Here is a 16,660-nt window from a genome sequence, read left to right as displayed (position 1 = left end):
CCCAAACCCCATCTTCCCCCCCCAAACCCCATCTTCCCCCCCAAACCCCATCTTCCCCCCCAAACCCCATCTTCCCCCCCCAAACCCCATCTTCCCCCCCAAACCCCATCTTCCCCCCCCAAACCCCATCTTCCCCCCCCAAACCCCATCTTCCCCCCCCCAAACCCCCCACCCCCAAACCCTCTCCCCCCCCAAAACCACCCCCCCAGAGCCCCCCTGCCCCCAAAGCCAGGCCCCCAGCCCCCCCAGACCTCGGGCTTGGTGTCCTCGGGGTCGTCGATCTTGGCCCTCTCGTCCCAGTCGTCGGGCTTGCGGGCGCCGGGGTCCTTGACCCTGCGGGGGGGCAGGAAGTCCCAGTCGTCCTCCAGGCTGCCCGACTCCACCCGCGCGTTGTCGATCTTCACCTCGTAGGTGTTGTCCGGCCGCAGCACCAGCGTGTACAGGTGGGTGAACTCATCGTCCTGCAGCCACGGGGGAAGGGGGGGGTCAGCAGGGGTGGGGGGCTCAGCAGGGGCAGGGAGCCAGCCCAGGGGGGGCAGGGGGGCTCAGCAGGGGCAGGGGGGCTCAGCAGGGGCAGGGGGGCTCAGCAGGGGCAGGGAGCCAGCCCAGGGGGGGTGGGGGGCTCAGCAGGGGCAGGGGGGCTCAGCAGGGGGGGTGGGGGGCTCAGCAGGGGGGGTGGGGGGCTCAGCAGGGGGGTGGGGGGCTCAGCAGGGGCAGGGGGGCAGCCCCGGGGGGGGGGGCAGGGGGGCTCAGCAGGGGCAGGGGGGCAGCCCCGGGGGGGGGGGGGCAGGGGGGCTCAGCAGGGGCAGGGGGGCAGCCCGGGGGGGCAGGGGGGCTCGGCAGGGGCAGGGGGGCTCGGCAGGGGCAGGGAGCCAGCCCTGGGGTGGCAGGGGGGCTCAGCAGGGGCAGGGGGCCAGCCTGGGGGGGGGCAGGGGGGCTCAGCAGGGGCAGGGGGGCTCAGCAGGGGCAGGGAGCCAGCCCGGGGGGGGGCAGGGGGGCTCAGCAGGGGCAGGGAGCCAGCCTGGGGGGGGTGGGGGGCTCAGCAGGGGCAGGGGGGCTCAGCAGGGGCAGGGGGCTCAGCAGGGGCAGGGGGGCTCAGCAGGGGCAGGGAGCCAGCCCGGGGGGGGGCAGGGGGGCTCAGCAGGGGCAGGGCCCAGCCCAGGGGGGGGCAGGGTGTCCGTCTGTCCGTCCCTTGCCCCCTCCCCCCACCTTGCAGCGGATGTCCTTGTTGATCAGCACGTTCTTCCCCTTGTAGTTGAAGATGACGTGAACCTTCTTGGTGCCGGGGCCGCAGATATCGGGGCCTGGGGGGGGCGAAGAAGAATGAGGGGGGGGGGCGAAGAAGAATGAGGGGGGGGGGCGAAGAAGAATGAGGGGGGGGGGCGAAGAAGAATGAGGGGGGGGGGGCGAAGAAGAATGAGGGGGGGGGGCGAAGAAGAATGGGGGGGGGGGGGCGAAGAAGAATGGGGGGGGGGGCGAAGAAGAATGGGGGGGGGGGCGAAGAAGAATGGGGGGGGGGGCGAAGAAGAATGGGGGGGGGGGCGAAGAAGAATGGGGGGGGGGGCGAAGAAGAATGGGGGGGGGGGCGAAGAAGAATGGGGGGGGGGGCGAAGAAGAATGGGGGGGGGGGCGAAGAAGAATGGGGGGGGGGCGAAGAAGAATGGGGGGGGGGCGAAGAAGAATGGGGGGGGGGGCGAAGAAGAATGGGGGGGGGGCGAAGAAGAATGGGGGGGGGGGCGAAGAAGAATGGGGGGGGGGGCGAAGAAGAATGGGGGGGGGGCAAAGAAGAATGGGGGGGGCAAAGAAGAATGGGGGGGGCAAAGAAGAATGGGGGGGGGCAAAGAAGAATGGGGGGGCAAAGAAGAATGGGGGGGGGCAAAGAAGAATGGGGGGGGGCAAAGAAGAATGGGGGGGGGGCAAAGAAGAATGGGGGGGGGCAAAGAAGAATGGGGGGGGGGGGCAAAGAAGAATGGGGGGGGGCAAAGAAGAATGGGGGGGGCAAAGAAGAATGGGGGGGGGCAAAGAAGAATGGGGGGGGGGCAAAGAAGAATGGGGGGGGGGCAAAGAAGAATGGGGGGGGGCAAAGAAGAATGGGGGGGGGCAAGGAATGGGGGGGGGGCAAGGAATGGGGGGGGGCAAGGAATGGGGGGGGCAAGGAATGGGGGGGGCAAGGAATGGGGGGGGCAAGGAATGGGGGGGGCAAGGAATGGGGGGGGCAAGGAATGGGGGGGGCAAGGAATGGGGGGGGCAAGGAATGGGGGGGGCAAGGAATGGGGGGGGCAAGGAATGGGGGGGGGCAAGGAATGGGGGGGGGGGCAAGGAATGGCGGGGGGGTACAAGGAATGGCGGGGGGGTACAAGGAATGGCGGGGGGGGTACAAGGAATGGCGGGGGGTACAAGGAATGGCGGGGGGGTACAAGGAATGGCGGGGGGGTACAAGGAATGGGGGGGGGGGGTACAAGGAATGGGGGGGGGGTACAAGGAATGGGGGGGGGGTACAAGGAATGGGGGGGGGTACAAGGAATGGGGGGGGGGGTACAAGGAATGGGGGGGGGGTACAAGGAATGGCGGGGGGGTACAAGGAATGGGGGGGGGGTACAAGGAATGGGGGGGGGGGGGCAAGGAATGGGGGGGGGGGGGCAAGGAATGGGGGGGGGTACAAGGAATGAGGGGGGGGTACAAGGAATGGGGGGGGGGGTACAAGGAATGGGGGGGGGTCTCCGGGCAGCGCCGAGGGCTGGGGGCTCACCGAACATGATGTTGTACTCCGAGTCGCCGTGCATGTCCTCCTGGCTGAGGCTGGCGGGGAACAGCTTGACGTAGCCGCCGCCGCAGTCGATGTTCTGCTCGTGCTTCACCGTGAACTGAACCACCAGCGTCTTGTCCCGGTTGCTGAAGGGCTCGAAACGGGAGGAGATGGCGTAGAAACGGGCGTCCTGGCTGGTCTGGATCCCTGCGGGGCACGGCGGCGTGAGGAGGAGGAGGAGGGGGAGGAGGAAAAGGAAGAGGAAGAGGAGGAAGAGGAAGAGGAAGAGGAAGAGGAAGAGGAAGAGGGGGAAGAGGAAGAGGAGGGGAGCAGCCGCCTATACTCTGGTGTGTGGGGATGTACCTGGGGGTGGGGGGATGTACCTGGGGGTGGGGGATAGGGGGGAGGGGGAGGGGATGTACCTGGGGGTGGGGGATAGGGGGGAGGGGGAGGGGATGTACCTGGGGGTGGGGGGGATGTACCTGGGGGTGGGGGGGATGTACCCTGGGGGTGGGGGGGATGTACCCTGGGGGTGGGGGGGATGTACCCTGGGGGGTGGGGGGGATGTACCCTGGGGGGTGGGGGGATGTACCCTGGGGGGTGGGGGGATGTACCCTGGGGGGTGGGGGGATGTACCCTGGGGGGTGGGGGGGATGTACCCTGGGGGGTGGGTCTCCTCACCTTTGTCCTTCTCGGCGTCGCCGTAGAACTTCCCGGCCGTGAGGATGAACCGGCCGTAGTCTGATTTGTGCTTCGACTCCACCCACCGGCGCGTCCAGGCGTCTGGGGAACGGGGGGAGTTCAGGACCCCAACTCAATTCCGCCCCCCACAGCATCATTTCCCCCCCCCAGCATCATTTCCCCCCCCCCAGCAAGGCCCAGCACGCTCCAGTGGAGCCCCCGCCCACAGCAGAGCGGGGCCTCGGGTCGCCTGGGGCTGCAGGAGGATTTGGGGTCCATGGGGAAGTCCAGCCCCCTCCCCACTCGTCAGGCCCCAGCGAGGACTCTGCCCCTCGGGGGGGCTCCGCTCTCAACAGCCTCCCACACACACGGGTCCCTGCGGGGCCACCTGCACCCACAGAGCAGCGCTCCCAAAGCTCTCCCCGGGCTGCCCCCATCCAAGGGGGGCCTGAGACCCCCACCCAGCTCTACCTGACACCAGCCCTTCTCCCTGACCTCTCAGCCCCCCCCCAGCCCTTCCGCACGGCTGACCCTGAACCTTCACCCCTCACCCTTCCGGCGTCCCCCACCGTCCCCAGCCCAGCCCCCTCGCTACCGGACCACCCTTCTCCCCCACGGCCCAGCCGAGACATGGGTACCCCCCTCTCCTCCAACCCCCTAACCCAGCCCCGTAACCCACCCCCCTACTCCAGCTCCGGGCCGGCCCCCGCACACCCCACCCGGGGCAGCGCCCCGCACCCCCCAGAGCCGCCCCCCCAGCTCAGGGACCTTCCCCTGACCCCCTTGTACCCGCCCCCCGCCTCGGGGGGAGGAGGGGAGGGGGGAGGGGGGAGGGGGGTTCCCCCCTCACCTCAGGAGACCCTGCACGCCCCGCCCTCTCCCCCCCCCCCATCCCGCCCCTCACCTCCGTCCCCGAACTCCTCCCGGAAGAACTCGGTGGGCCCGGCCGCCGCCAGCGCCAGGAGGGCGCCGAGCAGCACGGGGAGGCTGGGGCGGCTCATGGTGGCGGAGGCTGTCGGCGCGGCCCGCTCGCTCCTTCCCTCCCTCCCGGCCCGGCGGCGCCCGGCACTGCGGAGGGGGGCGGTGGCGCCTCTGCCTTTTATACCCCCACCGCCCCTCGTCCCGCCCCCCGCGCCGGCCCATTGGCTGGTACCCTGGCAGGGCCCGTTCCCATTGGCCGGGCGCCCGCTGGCCGCCGCCGGCGGCGCCCCCGAACGTTGGCGTCCCAGATGGCCGCTTCTCATTGGCTGAGCGCGAAGGCCAATAAGGAGCGACCACGCGTTCGGAGGGAGACGCCCTCCCGCCCGCCGCCGCAGTCACGTGGGGGGGGTCGCGCGCTCTTAAAGGGCCAGGCGGCCGGCGGGCCACGTGCGGGCGGCGCTCGCCATCCCATAATAGCGGCGGCACCTCCCGGGGCGTCTCGGGACGGGTGTCCCCGGCCCGGCCCGGCGCGGAGCTGGGACGCAGCCGTGACGTCACGCAGCGCCGTGATGTCACGGCGCGCGGGCTGGGGGGGGGGGGTGACGACCCGCGCCGGGCTGAAGGACACCCCGTGACGTCACCCCGCAGCCTCACAACGTCAGCACGTGTGCGCGCGCGGCAGGGAAGGCGTCTCCCCCCCTCCCCCTCCCCGCAGCAAACCCCCTCCCGACGCACCCAAGATGGCGCCGCCCACAAACCACCACAATGGCGCCTCCCACACGCCGCCGCCAAGATGGCGCCCTCCGTAAGCCCGCCCACCTCCCGCTTCCGGTGGGGCAGCGGGAGTGCTTCCGGTGGCCGCGATGTCGCCGAGCGTGGCCGAGCTGCTGCTGCAGCGGCTGGAGCGGGAGGCGGCGGCGGGGCCCGGCCGCGGCCTCTGCAGCCTGGAGGCGGCCGCCGCGCTCGGCCTCGACCACCAGACGCTGGTCGGAGCCGTCAAGAGCCTCCAGGCGCTGGGAGAGGTAGCGGGGGGCGGGGGGCTGGGGGGGGCGGGGGGCGAGGCCCGGCGGGTTCCCCGTCCCCGTCCCCGTCCCCGTCCCCACGGCCGGGGGTACCGAGCCCGGCGCCGCTCCCCGCAGGTGATCGAGGCGGAGCCGCGGTCGGCCACCCGCTGGGAGCTGAGCCCCGAGGGCGCGGAGGTGCTGCGGGATGGCAGCCCCGAGGTGCGGCTCTTCCGCAGCGTCCCGGCCGAGGGGCTGCCCCAGAGCGACGCCACGGTGAGCGGCGGCACGGGGGGGGATACCGGGGGGTTACAGGGGGGTTACCGGGGGGTTACGGGGGGGATACCGGGGGGGATACCGGGGAGGATACCGGGGGGTTACCGGGGGGGATACGGGGGGGATACGGGGGGGATACCGGGGGGGTTACCGGGGGGTTACGGGGGGGATACCGGGGGGTTACCGGGGGGGTTACCAGGGGGTTACCGGGCCCCTGACGTTCTCCCCGTCCCCGCAGAAGCTGCCGGGCGGCTCGGTGGGCTTCAGCAAAGCCATGGCCAACAAGTGGCTGCGCCTGGAGAAGGGGGCGCCCGGCGGCCCCCGCGTGCTCCGTGCCGTGAGTGTCCCGTGTCCGTCCGTCTGTCCCCGCGTCCCTTCCGCAGCCCCGGGGGTTCCAGCGGCCCCGGGGCTCCCGCTGCCGCCTTCCCCGCAGGTGCCGGAGGTGCAGGACGCGGTGCAGCGCAGCCTGCGGCGGGTGCAGGAAGGGGAGGCCCAGAGCCTGCCCGAGAAGGAGCGCGGCGAGCTCAAGAGGAGGAAGCTGCTGCTGGAAGTGTGAGCTGGGGAGAGGGGGGGAAAGGCAGGAGGAGGAGGAGGGGGCTGGGGGCACCCCCTGACCCCTTTCCCAATCCTTCTGCCCACCCATAGCACCCTCAAATCCTACTGGATCCGCAAAGGCAACGCCTTCAGCACGGCGGTGGCGCGGCAGGAGACGGAGCTGACGCCGGAGATGATCGCAACGTGAGTGGGGAAAGATGAGCGACCTTCCCGTGACCCCCTGACCCCACCGTGACCCCCTGACCCCACCGTGACCCCCCCATGACCCCCCTGGCCTCACCCACAGGGGGTCCTGGCGCCAGCTCCCCTTCAAACCCTACAACTTCGCGGCGCTGGGGCTGCCGCCCGCCTGCGGCCACCTCCACCCGCTGCTGAAGGTCCGTTCCCAGATCCGCCAGATCTTCCTGGAAATGGGGTGAGTCAGGGAACTGGGGGAGGGGTCCCCCCAAATCGTGGGACCCCCCCTTGCCACCCCGCTTTGCTCCCAGCTTCACGGAGATGCCCACGGATAACTTTGTGGAGAGCTCCTTCTGGAACTTCGACGCGCTCTTCCAACCCCAGCAGCACCCGGCCCGCGACCAGCACGACACCTTCTTCCTGCAAGGTGGGTGCTGGGGAGGGGTCCCCAAACCTCTCTCTGAGCTCCCTAAATCCCACTGAACCCCTCCCAAAACCTGCATTCTCCCTCAGACCCCGCCGAAGCTGTCGAGCTGCCCCCTGGTTACACGGCCAAGGTGAAGAAAGTCCACGCACAAGGAGGATACGGATCCCAGGGGTGAGGGCGAGACACCCCCAGGGGGTATGGGTGGGTTTAGGGGGGCTGTGCCACCCCCCATACTGAGTATATATCCCCCCCCTCAAGTTATAAGTACGACTGGCGGGCGGAGGAGGCGCGGAAGAACCTGCTGCGCACCCACACCACATCAGCCAGCGCCCGCGCGCTCTACCGGCTGGCCCGCCAGGTGGGAGGGGGTTGTTTTGGGGGGGGTGGGAAGGGGATAAGAGGGGTGTTAGGGGGTGGGTGACACCCCCACGTGCTCGTTTTCCCCCCCAGGAGAAGTTCACCCCGGTGAAATACTTCTCCATCGACCGGGTGTTCCGCAACGAGAGCTTGGATGCCACTCACCTGGCTGAGTTCCACCAGGTGGAAGGGGTGGTGGCCGACCGTGGCCTCACCCTCGGCCACCTCATGGGCACCCTCAAGCAGTTCTTCACCAAAATGGGTATGGGGATGGCGGCTGGGGACACCCGAGGGGTGCTGGGGTCTCCCCTGGGACCCCCCCCCCCCCAATCTCACCTCTGTGCGCAGGTATCACCCAGCTGCGCTTCAAGCCGGCCTACAACCCCTACACAGAGCCCAGCATGGAGGTGTTCAGCTACCACGAGGGTGAGAGGGGGGTCTGGGCTGCCAGTAGGGAGGGGTTAGACCTCACTCAGGGGGGTGCCCCAGGAGCAGGACCCCTGTGTTGGCCCTTGTGGGGTGGTGACCCCTCCCTCCCCCCCACCTCACCTTCTCTCCCCCCACTCCCAGGGCTGAAGAAGTGGGTGGAAGTGGGGAACTCGGGGGTCTTCCGCCCCGAGCTGCTGCTGCCCATGGGGCTCCCGGAGAACATCTCTGTCATTGCCTGGGGGCTGTCGCTGGAGCGGTGAGTCAGGGAAGGGGGGGGGCGAGGGGGGGGGGGAATGGGAGATGGGGGCAGGGGGGAGGGGGGGGGCACTCCTGCTGACCCCCTTCCCCTCTCCCCAGCCCCACCATGATCAAGTACGGCATCAACAACATCCGGGAGCTGGTGGGGCACCGCGTCAACCTGCAGATGGTCTACGACAGCCCCCTCTGCCGCCTGGACCTGTAGCTCCTGCCCTCGGCAGGTGGATGGGGAGGGGGTTGGGGGGGGGGGGCTGCCCCCTAATAAAGCCCCTTTGCTCAGCCAGGTGCCTGTGTCTGTGCTGGGACAGGGACTGAGTGTTAAGGGGAGGGTGTGCGGGGCCCCCCAGGGTCTCTCCAGGCCCCAGAGGGCGGGTCAGGGCCCCGCGCAGCCTCTCCGGCCCCCCGCAGCCGCCATGTTGGCAGTGACCCCGCAGCCGCCACAGCCCCTCCGTGAGCGCCCCCAGCCCCCCTCAGCCAGGCAGCCCCTCGCTGCGGGGCCTCCTCACCGTTCGGCCGCTCTCCTCGCCGCTCAGCCGGCGGCAGCTGCCATCCCCGGACAGCCCGGGCCGGGCCGCCCCTCGGCGCCATCGCGGCTCCTTCGTCGCCTCAGAGCCCTGCCGGCCCTTCCCGCCTTTTCCTCCGCCGCTTTCTATTGGTCGCCCGCTCGGCTCGCGCGGGCGCCGATTGGTCCGCGCCGCTGCCCGTCCGCTGCGTCAGCCCCGCCCACCAGGCTCGCCTCAGCCCTCTGAGGGGGGAGGCAGCGGGACCCGGGCCGCCCCTCGGCGCCATCGCGGCTCCTCGTCGCCTCAGAGCTCTGCCGGCCCTTCCCGCCTTTTCCTCCGCCGCTTTCCATTGGCCGCCCGCTCGGCTCGCACGGGCGCCCATTGGTCCGCGCCGCTGCCCGTCCGCAGGGTCAGCCCCGCCCACCAGGCTCGCCTCAGTTCTCTGAGGGGGGAGGCAGCCGGACCCGGGCCGCGCTTCACACACACACCCCCCTCCCCCCCCGCCCCAAAACCCAGCCCCGGGGGGCTCCGGTCAGCGCCGCTTCCCCCTCCCCGAGCCCCGGACTCGCCTCCCCGCCGCTCCCCGCGTCAGCTGGCCGGGCGGACAGACCCCCAGCCCCGAGGCTGAGGGGGGGTCCCAGCGCGGAGCAGCCGCCGCCGGGCCGGGCCGGGCCGGGCCCAGCCCCCTCGGGCCTCGCCGCTCCCTGGCGGCCCCCGGGCTGGGGATGTCGCGGAAGGAACGTGAGGAGCCGGAGGTGGGCGACGGCCCCTTCCTCGCGGCTTCGGGAAGGGACGAGCCCCCCAGCGAGGACCCCGACAGGTAACCCCGCTCCCCACCCCCCATCAGCTCGGGCCTTGGCTGAGGTTTGGGGCTGGGGGAGGGGGGGGATGTGGTGAGGGACAAGCCCAGGGCTGCTGAGGCGAGGGGCATCCTGCGTGACACACACACACACCCTTGTCCACACAGGCCGCTGTGTTCGTTAGCGGGTTCCCCCCAGCATTCCCTAATTAACCATAATAGGCCTGGGACAGGCTGCCCGGGGGGGGTGGGGTCTCCTTCTCTGGGGAGATTCCAGCCCCGTCTGGATGTCTCCCTGTGCAGCCTGTCCTAGGGACCCTGCTTGGGCAGGGGGTTGGACCCCATGAGCTCTGGGGGTCTCTTAGAATCATAGAATGGGCTGGTTTGGAAGGGACCCCAGGGATCACAGAGCTCCAACCCCCTGCCACAGGCAGGGACACCAACCTCCAGGCCTGGAGCTACACAAGGCTGCCCAGGGCCCCATCCAACCTGGGCTTGGACACCCCCAGGGATGGGGCACCCACCCCCTCTCTGGGCAGCCTGTGCCAGCCCCTCACCACTCTCTGCAAAGAGCTTCCCCCTAATATCTAATCTAAACCTCCCTCCTTTAGCTTTAGTCCATTCCCCCAACCCCCCCATTCCCTCCCAACCCCTACAACCCCTCGGTGACACCGTGACTTGGCCGGGCAAGCTGTCCTCTCCCCATCCCCGGTGTTCAGTGTAACCCTGACGTGTGGGTCCTGTGTTTGGGCCGAGGACGGAGGCGCAGCCGGCGGCCCCCCGGCCCGGCGCAGAGGCGGTGCTGGACGGCCAGGCCTCCCGCTACTTCGCCTCGCTGGACGCCAACGTGGGGAACCTGCAGCAGCGGGCGCAGCGCCTGATCGAGAAGGTGAACGACAGCCGCAAGGAGGACCACAGCGTGATGAGCGGCTTCAGGGACAGCCTGCTGATGAAGGTAGGGGGTCAGGCGGCGGCGGGGGGCGGGGGGGGAGCGCAGCGGGGCGAGGAGCCCCCCCGGCCCACGCCAGCCCCTTGCTGCTGAGCGGGGCTGCGCGGCTGCACGGTCTCCGCTCGACGTGTTTAATGGGATTATTCTGCCCGAATTAGTGGCGGGCTGGGGGGACGAGGTGCCGCAGGGAGGGAGCGCGGTGCGAGCTGGCTCTTGGAAGCCGCCGGCGCCAGCTGCAGAGCCTGGTGCGCCGTATGCACCGGCGCTCACCGCCGCGGGGAAGGGGGGGGGGCAGCATCCCCCCCAGCCCCTTCGGGGAGGGGGGAGGCTGCAGCTGCCTCCAGCCCCGCTTTGGGGGGAGCGGAGGGGACGCCAATAGCTCCCCCGTCCCTGCGCAGCCGCTGGCTGCCCTCCGCGTCCTCGCTCTGCTGCGCTGGACTTTGCTCCCACCGGCATCCCTGCAGCCGGGGTGTGTGTGTGGGGGGGGAACCGCGCCAGCAGGGCTGGAATTAGGGGGAGGGGGGGCAGGGGGGGGGCTCCCCCAGGCCCGCGCGCACAGATGGCTGCTTGGCCTTGGCAGCTGCGGCCCACGGTGACCCAGCACTGGGTGGCTACCGCGGCTGGCAGCACGGCTACCGCGGGCGCAGCTGGCGGAGGCGGCAGCCAAGGCAGGCTGGGAGCTACGCCAGCCCAGGCAGCCGCAGCTGCGACCCACCTCCCCTCCGGGGACGGCAGCCGGGCGCCGGTTGTGCCAACGGCACTGCCCACCCCCCCACCACCCCCCACCCCCCCACCTTGCTGCACTCCCACAAGAGCTGTTTTCCCCCCTCCTGCCTTCCCTCCTCCGCCCCGGTGCGGCAGGTCTCGGGCCTGGCGGAGCAGCTGGAGGAGCAGCTTTTCCACCTCTACGGCCTCCACAACGACCTGATCCAGGAGAGGCTGCAGGAGCTGGCCGAGGTGATGGACCGCGTGGGGCAGGCCGAAGCCGAGCTGCGGCAGGTCTGCCACACCGTGGAGGCAGCTTACCGCGACCTCTGCCTGCAGCCCGAGACCTGAAAGGGGTTCCCCATCCTCAGGGACACCCCAAATCCTGTGGGATTCCCCCGCCCCCAGTGCCGAGGTCGTGCAGCGGGAAGGGGGGATTGTGATCCCAAAGGGCTTTTCTGTTGCTGTTGGTGTTTTGGGGTTGGAATAAATGAAAAGAGGAAGGAAACCCACCCCCCAAAAGCCGAATCTTGAGGCTGCCAGGCTTCCGCTGCCCGGCACAGAGCTGGGTCCCAGCGGCTTAATTACAGCTGACGAAGGGAGCCCGGCCTGGCCTGGCTCTTCCTCCCTTTATTGGCGAGGGGCCGTGAGGGCGGCGAAGGCACCGGGGTGGCTCGGCGGGCGGGAGGCTCTGTGGCAGCACCGGCCTCAGCCCGGGCGCCACCGGTGACGCCAGATCCCATTAGGGGCAGCGCCGGCTCCTTGGGTCCGGTGGGCGACATCGGGGTCCCCGTGGTGACACCGGTCCCATCGTTTGGCGCCGTCTCCTCCCGTCCTTCACCGTGACGGGCAGAGCCCCAGCCCCAGCCCCACCACGGGTGACGTCCCGGCTGTGTGTGGTCACACCGCTGCGGGGCCGGGCGCCGGCTGGCCCCCCCTCAGTCCCGTGGCGGTTTGCCGGGAGCGAAGGCCTGAACCCCGGTGATGGCCCGGCCCAGGATCAGCGCGTGAATGTCGTGGGTGCCTGGGGGAGAGAAGGGCCCGTGGAGACCACCGGCAGCCCCCTGACCCTGGTGGTACCGACAGCACCGCACCCCCTCCCCAGCGCCGTGCCTCTCCTCAGCGCCGTGCCCCCTCCTCAGTGCCGTGCCCCTCTCCCCAGCGCCATGTCCCCCTCCTCAGGGCCGTGCCCCCTCCCCAGCGCCGTGCCCCTCCCCAGCACCGTGCCCCCTCCCCAGTGTCGTGCCCCTCCCCAGCACCATGTCCCCTCCCCAGTGTCGTGCCCCCTCTCCGGTGCCGTGCCCCTCCCCAGCTCCGTGCCCCCTCCCCAGCGCCGTGCCCCCTCCCCTGCTGCCCACCCCGGCCGTACCCTCGTAGGTGTTGACGGCCTCCAGGTTCATGACGTGCCGGATGACGTGGTACTCGTCGCAGATCCCGTTGCCCCCCAGCATGTCCCGCGCCTCCCGCGCGATGGCCAGCGCCTTCCCGCACGAGTTCCGCTTCAGCATCGACACCACCTCGGGGGCTGCCCTGAGAGGGACAGGGACACCTGGCAACCCCCTCCCCACCCCCCAAGAACCACCCCTGGAGGGGGGGGTGCTCTGTACCCCCTCCACAGTGGCGCCCACCCACCCACCTTCCCTCGTCCTTGAGGCGGCCGAGGCGCAGGCAGGCCTGCAGCCCCAGGGCGATCTCCGTCACCATGTCCGCCAGCTTCTTCTGCACCAGCTGGTTGCGCGCCAGCGGCCCCCCGAACTGCTTCCTGCAGCGGGTGGGGGGGACACACAGTGAAGCTGGAGGGGGGGGCAGCAACCCCTCGCCCCCCCCCCCTCCCCCAATTCCGTGGGGTTACCTGTCGAGGACGTACTGCCGCGCGGTCTCCAGACAGGCCTCTGCGGCGCCCAGCGCGCCCCAGGCGATGCCGTAACGCGCGTGGTTCAAGCAGCCGAAGGGTCCCTGGGGTGAAGGGGCATCACCGGGCTCCCCGTCCCATGAGGCAGCTCCCTGGACCCCCCACCCCCACCCAACCTCATTGTGTGTGTGACCCCCTCCCCTCGCCCCACCCCGCTTACCGCCAGCCCCACGGCGTTGGGCAGCAGGTTCTCCTCCGGCACCTCCACATCCTCCATCAGGATCATGCCGGTGGCGGAGGCGCGGAGGGAGAACTTGCCCTCGATTTTCGGGGTGCTGAGCCCGGGGGTCCCCCGCTCCAGCAGGAACCCCCGTATCTTCCCGTCCTCCTCACACACCGCCCACACCACGCACAGGTCGGCCTCGGGCGCGTTGGTGATCCTTGGCGGGGGGGAGGGGGTGTGGGGGGGTGTTGGTCAGGGTCTGGGGGTGTCAGAGGGGAGGGGGGGGTGGGGTGTACCCCCGTTTTGTGGCTCACCATGTCTTGGAGCCCCGCAGCGTGTAGGTCTTGGCGCTGGGGTTGTAACGGGCTCGTGTCTCCATGCGCCCCGGGTCGCTCCCGTGGTTGGGCTCCGTCAGCCCGAAGCACCCCAGCATCTCCCCCCGTGCTGGGAGGGGGTGAGGGGGTGTCAAGGGGACCCCCACAACCCCCCCACCCCCATCCCCACCCCGCTGCTCAGGGGCTTTACCCACTGCAGCCCCCCAAGGGTCAGGGGGACCCCGGGACACCCACAGTCATGTGTGTGTCCCCCCACCCCCCCACCCCACTTCCCGGCAGCGGGTCTCACCCAGGGGGGGCAGGAAGCGGTCCCGCTGGGCGGGGGTCCCGTAGGCCAGGATGGGGTGCATGACGAGGGAGGACTGGACGCTCAGCACCGAGCGGTAGCTGCTGTCCACCCGCTCCAGCTCCCGCGCCACCAGCCCGTAGCCCACCGAGGTGGTGCCTGCGCAGCCGTACCCTGGGGACAGCGGCACCCTGGCGTCACCCCGCAGAGACCCCCCTGGTGTCACCCCACAGAGACCCCCCCAGGCGTCACCCCGCAGAGACCCCCCGGGTGTCACCCCATGGAGACCCCCCCGGTGTACCCTGGGGACAGCGGCACCCCGCGGCACCCTGGCGTCACCCCGCAGAGACCCCCCGGGTGTCACCCCCATGGAGATCCCCCGGTGTACCCTGGGGACAGCAGCACCCCGCGGCACCCTGGTGTCACCCCACAGAGACCCCCCTGGTGTCACCCCATGGAGACCCCCCCGGTGTACCCTGGGGACAGCGGCACCCCGCGGCACCCTGGTGTCACCCCACAGAGACCCCCCTGGTGTCACCCCATGGAGACCCCCCCGGTGTACCCTGGGGACAGCGGCACCCCGTGGCACCCTGGCGTCACCCCGCAGAGACCCCCCGGGTGTCACCCCCATGGAGGTCCCCCGGTGTACCCTGGGGTCAGCATCACCCCACGGAGACCCCCCCAGCCCCCCCAGCCCATCCCAGGGACAGTGTCACCCCACAGACACCCCCTGACCCCCCCAGACCCCTCAGTGTACCCCACCAGGGAGAGTGTCACCCCAGGACTCCCAGCCCCCTCCCCCTGCATCCCCCACGCCCCCATGAGAAGGTCTTGCCCCCCTCCCCAGTCCATCCCTTGCAGCCCCCCCAGCTTTGTCCAGTGCAGGAGGGGGGATGTGTCCCAGTCCCCCCACTCACCTTTGATGGTGGGGCCCAGCACCCCCAGCGCCCCCATTTCGGACACGATCTCCCGCTCAAATACTGGGGGGGGGGGGACACAGAGCACGGGGGGGGGGTGTGAGAGCATCACTGGGGTGACGACAGTGGAGGGGGGCAGGACCCCCCTGGCTGGGGAGGGTGCTCAGGGACGGGATGGGGGGTGTCCGTGGTGAGGGGGGGTCCGAAGGTCTGGGGGGAGGGGTGGATCCCAGGGATGTGGGGGGTCCCGGGGGGTTTGGGGGGGGGGGGTTGTGCCGGGACCCCGGTGGCAGCTGGCACACAGCATGTGGGGCAGCAGCAGCTCCTGGCAGTATTGAACGGGGTATTGCAGGGCAGGGGGGGTGTCCCGGGGATGTGGGGGGGTTTGGGGGGTCCCAGGGATGTTGGGGGTCCCGGGGAGGTTTGGGGGGGGTCCCGAGGGGGGGTCATGCCAGTACCCCGGTGGCAGCTGGCACACAGCACACGGGGCAGCAGCAGCTCCTGGCAGTATTGAACGGGGTATTGCAGGGCAGGGGGGTGTCCCTGGGGTGTGGGGTGGTTTGGGGGGTCCCAGGGATGTTGGGGGTCCAGGGGGGGTTTGGGGGGGGTCCCAGGGTGTGTTGGGGGGGATCCCGAGGGGGGGTTGTGCTGGGATCCCGGTGGCAGCTGGCACACAGCACACGGGGCAGCAGCAGCTCCTGGCAGTATTGAACGGGGTATTGCAGGGCAGGGGGGGGGTCCCGGGGATGTGGAGGGGTTTGGGGGGGTCCCAGGGATGTTGGGGGTCCCGGGGGGGGTTGGGGGGGGTCCCAGGGTGTGTTGGGGGGGATCCCGAGGGGGGGTTGTGCCAGGACCCTGGTGGCAGCTGGCACACAGCATGTGGGGCAGCAGCAGCTCCTGAAGTATCGCACGGGGCATCGCAGGGCAGGGGGGTGTCCTGGGGATGTGGGGGGGTTTGGGGGGGTCCCAGGGATGTTAGGGGTCCCGGGAAGGTTTGGGGGGGTCCCAGGGTGTGTTGGGGGGGACCCCGGTGGCAGCTGGCACACAGCACACGGGGCAGCAGCAGCTCCAGGCAGTGTCGCACGGGGCATCGCAGGGCAGGGGGGTGTCCCGGGGGTGTGGGGAGGTTTGGGGGGGGTCCCAGGGATGTTGGGGGTCCCGGGGGGGTTTGGGGGGGGTCCCAGGGTGTGTTGGGGGGGACCCCGGTGGCAGCTGGCACACAGCACACGGGGCAGCAGCAGCTCCAGGCAGTGTCGCACGGGGCATCGCAGGGCAGGGGGGTGTCCCGGGGATGTGGGGGGGGTTGGGGGGTCCCAGGGATGTTGGGGGTCCCGGGAAGGTTTGGGGGGGTCCCAGGGTGTGTTGAGGGGGACCCCGGTGGCAGCTGGCACACAGCACACGGGGCAGCAGCAGCTGCTCCCGGCAGTGTCGCACGGGGCATCGCAGGGCAGGGGGGTGTCCCGCGGCTGGGGGGTTCCCGGGGGGGTTTGGGGGGGGTCCCGGTGGGGGTCCCGGCGGTACCCTCGTGGCGGTTGGCGCGCAGCACGCGCGGCAGCAGCCGCTCCCGGCAGTACTTGCGCAGCGCATCGCGCAGCAGCCGCTCCTCGGCGCTCAGCAGCCCCTCCAGCCCCAGCGGGTCCCGCCAGTCGAAGGTGGCTGCTGGGGCGGGGGGGGCGGTGGGGGTGTGGGGGGGGGTGTCAGCGCCACGGCTGCCCCACACCTGAGCCCCCCCCGCCCCCCCCTCTGCCCCCCGCCTCCCCCCGAGGGGACACACGGACACGTTGAGTCGGGGCGGGGGGGCTCTGCCTGCCCCCCCCCCCGTCCCCCCCCAAACCCCCCCGTCCCCACTCACCCTGCGGGGGGGGGGCCGTGGTGCCCCCCCAGCGGACACCGCTCCGGGCCAGGCGCAGCAGCGGGGCGGCGAGGCGCAGCGCCATGGGGAGGGGGCTGGGGGGGTTGTGGGGGGAAAGAGCTGAGCCAGGGACCCCCCCACAACACCCCCCAGGGACTCCCGGGACCCCCCCCTGTCCCGTCCCCCCCCCCCCCGCACCGTGTCAGCTCGGCGGCGGCGAACGGGCCCGGAGGAGCCCTCGGCCGTGACGTCACGGGGGGTGGGGCGGGGGTGTGACGAGGGGGCGTGACGTTAACCCGCTCCTACCCGGGCTGGGGGGGGTGCCGCAGCCCTGGGACCCCCTGAAAAGCCCGGGGGCGGGCGGGGGGGGCGGCGCGGTGCCGTGTGGGGTCCCCCCCGGGTCCGCACTGA

At 71.2% G+C, this 16,660-nt stretch overlaps 4 protein-coding genes across 5 annotated transcripts; 2 read left to right on the top strand and 2 right to left on the bottom strand.

The window, feature by feature from the left end:
• Positions 1-241: 241 nt before the first annotated feature.
• On the bottom strand, positions 242-4,487 carry CALR (calreticulin; the record flags this gene model as incomplete). Its single annotated transcript, XM_084280990.1, has 5 exons — positions 4,332-4,487; positions 3,428-3,529; positions 2,750-2,953; positions 1,210-1,304; positions 242-461 (listed from the first exon to the last, which is right to left on the bottom strand). Coding segments are annotated over exons 1-5 (718 nt in total), but the record flags the coding sequence as incomplete, so codon positions are not given.
• A 446-nt stretch (positions 4,488-4,933) lies between these two features.
• FARSA (phenylalanyl-tRNA synthetase subunit alpha) lies at positions 4,934-8,092 on the top strand. The gene is made up of 13 exons (XM_084280988.1): positions 4,934-5,370; positions 5,488-5,625; positions 5,864-5,962; positions 6,059-6,177; positions 6,271-6,363; positions 6,467-6,595; positions 6,669-6,784; positions 6,871-6,955; positions 7,043-7,142; positions 7,235-7,403; positions 7,490-7,567; positions 7,712-7,826; positions 7,928-8,092. The coding sequence occupies exons 1-13, from the start codon at positions 5,212-5,214 to the stop codon at positions 8,031-8,033; spliced, it is 1,506 nt and encodes a 501-aa protein (XP_084137114.1). The 5' UTR covers positions 4,934-5,211; the 3' UTR covers positions 8,034-8,092.
• Positions 8,093-9,056: 964 nt separating this feature from the next.
• Positions 9,057-11,185, top strand: SYCE2 (synaptonemal complex central element protein 2; the record flags this gene model as incomplete). Its single annotated transcript, XM_084280989.1, has 3 exons — positions 9,057-9,151; positions 9,887-10,085; positions 10,941-11,185. The coding sequence occupies 3 exons, from the start codon at positions 9,057-9,059 to the stop codon at positions 11,133-11,135; spliced, it is 489 nt and encodes a 162-aa protein (XP_084137115.1). The 3' UTR covers positions 11,136-11,185.
• A 209-nt stretch (positions 11,186-11,394) lies between these two features.
• Positions 11,395-16,463, bottom strand: GCDH (glutaryl-CoA dehydrogenase). Of its 2 annotated transcripts, XM_084280986.1 has the most exons (11): positions 16,448-16,463; positions 16,250-16,344; positions 15,919-16,056; positions 14,398-14,460; positions 13,484-13,654; positions 13,174-13,303; positions 12,857-13,076; positions 12,637-12,740; positions 12,421-12,546; positions 12,154-12,314; positions 11,395-11,808 (listed from the first exon to the last, which is right to left on the bottom strand). In XM_084280986.1, exons 2-11 carry the CDS (start codon positions 16,332-16,334, stop codon positions 11,723-11,725), a joined length of 1,284 nt encoding a protein of 427 aa, XP_084137112.1. In that variant the 5' UTR covers positions 16,335-16,344; positions 16,448-16,463; the 3' UTR covers positions 11,395-11,722. The 2 variants fall into 2 exon arrangements, with proteins under 2 accessions (XP_084137112.1, XP_084137113.1); XM_084280987.1 differs by lacking the exon at positions 16,448-16,463 and having other exon boundaries at positions 15,919-16,053; positions 16,250-16,413.
• Between the last annotated feature and the right edge of the window lie 197 nt (positions 16,464-16,660).

Source organism: Gallinula chloropus (assembly GCF_964237585.1).
Source record: "Gallinula chloropus genome assembly, contig: HAP1_SCAFFOLD_471, whole genome shotgun sequence".
NCBI lineage: Eukaryota > Metazoa > Chordata > Aves > Gruiformes > Rallidae > Gallinula > Gallinula chloropus.
Note: the sequence above shows the minus strand (reverse complement) of the source record. Positions and strands in the feature narration are given on the sequence as shown.

Coding starts and splice junctions, on each gene's coding strand:
- FARSA (XM_084280988.1), top strand. CDS start 5,212: ATGTCGCCGAGCGTGGCCGAGCTGCTGCTGCAGCGGCTGGAGCGGGAG. Junction 5,963..6,058: donor GCCCCCGCGTGCTCCGTGCC/GTGAGTGTCCCG, acceptor CCTTCCCCGCAG/GTGCCGGAGGTGCAGGACGC. Junction 6,364..6,466: donor ACGCCGGAGATGATCGCAAC/GTGAGTGGGGAA, acceptor CCTCACCCACAG/GGGGTCCTGGCGCCAGCTCC.
- GCDH (XM_084280986.1), bottom strand. CDS start 16,334: ATGGCGCTGCGCCTCGCCGCCCCGCTGCTGCGCCTGGCCCGGAGCGGT. Junction 14,461..15,918: donor GCGCGCCAACCGCCACGAGG/GTACCGCCGGGA, acceptor CCCCCCCCCCAG/TATTTGAGCGGGAGATCGTG. Junction 12,547..12,636: donor CGGCAGTACGTCCTCGACAG/GTAACCCCACGG, acceptor CACCCGCTGCAG/GAAGCAGTTCGGGGGGCCGC.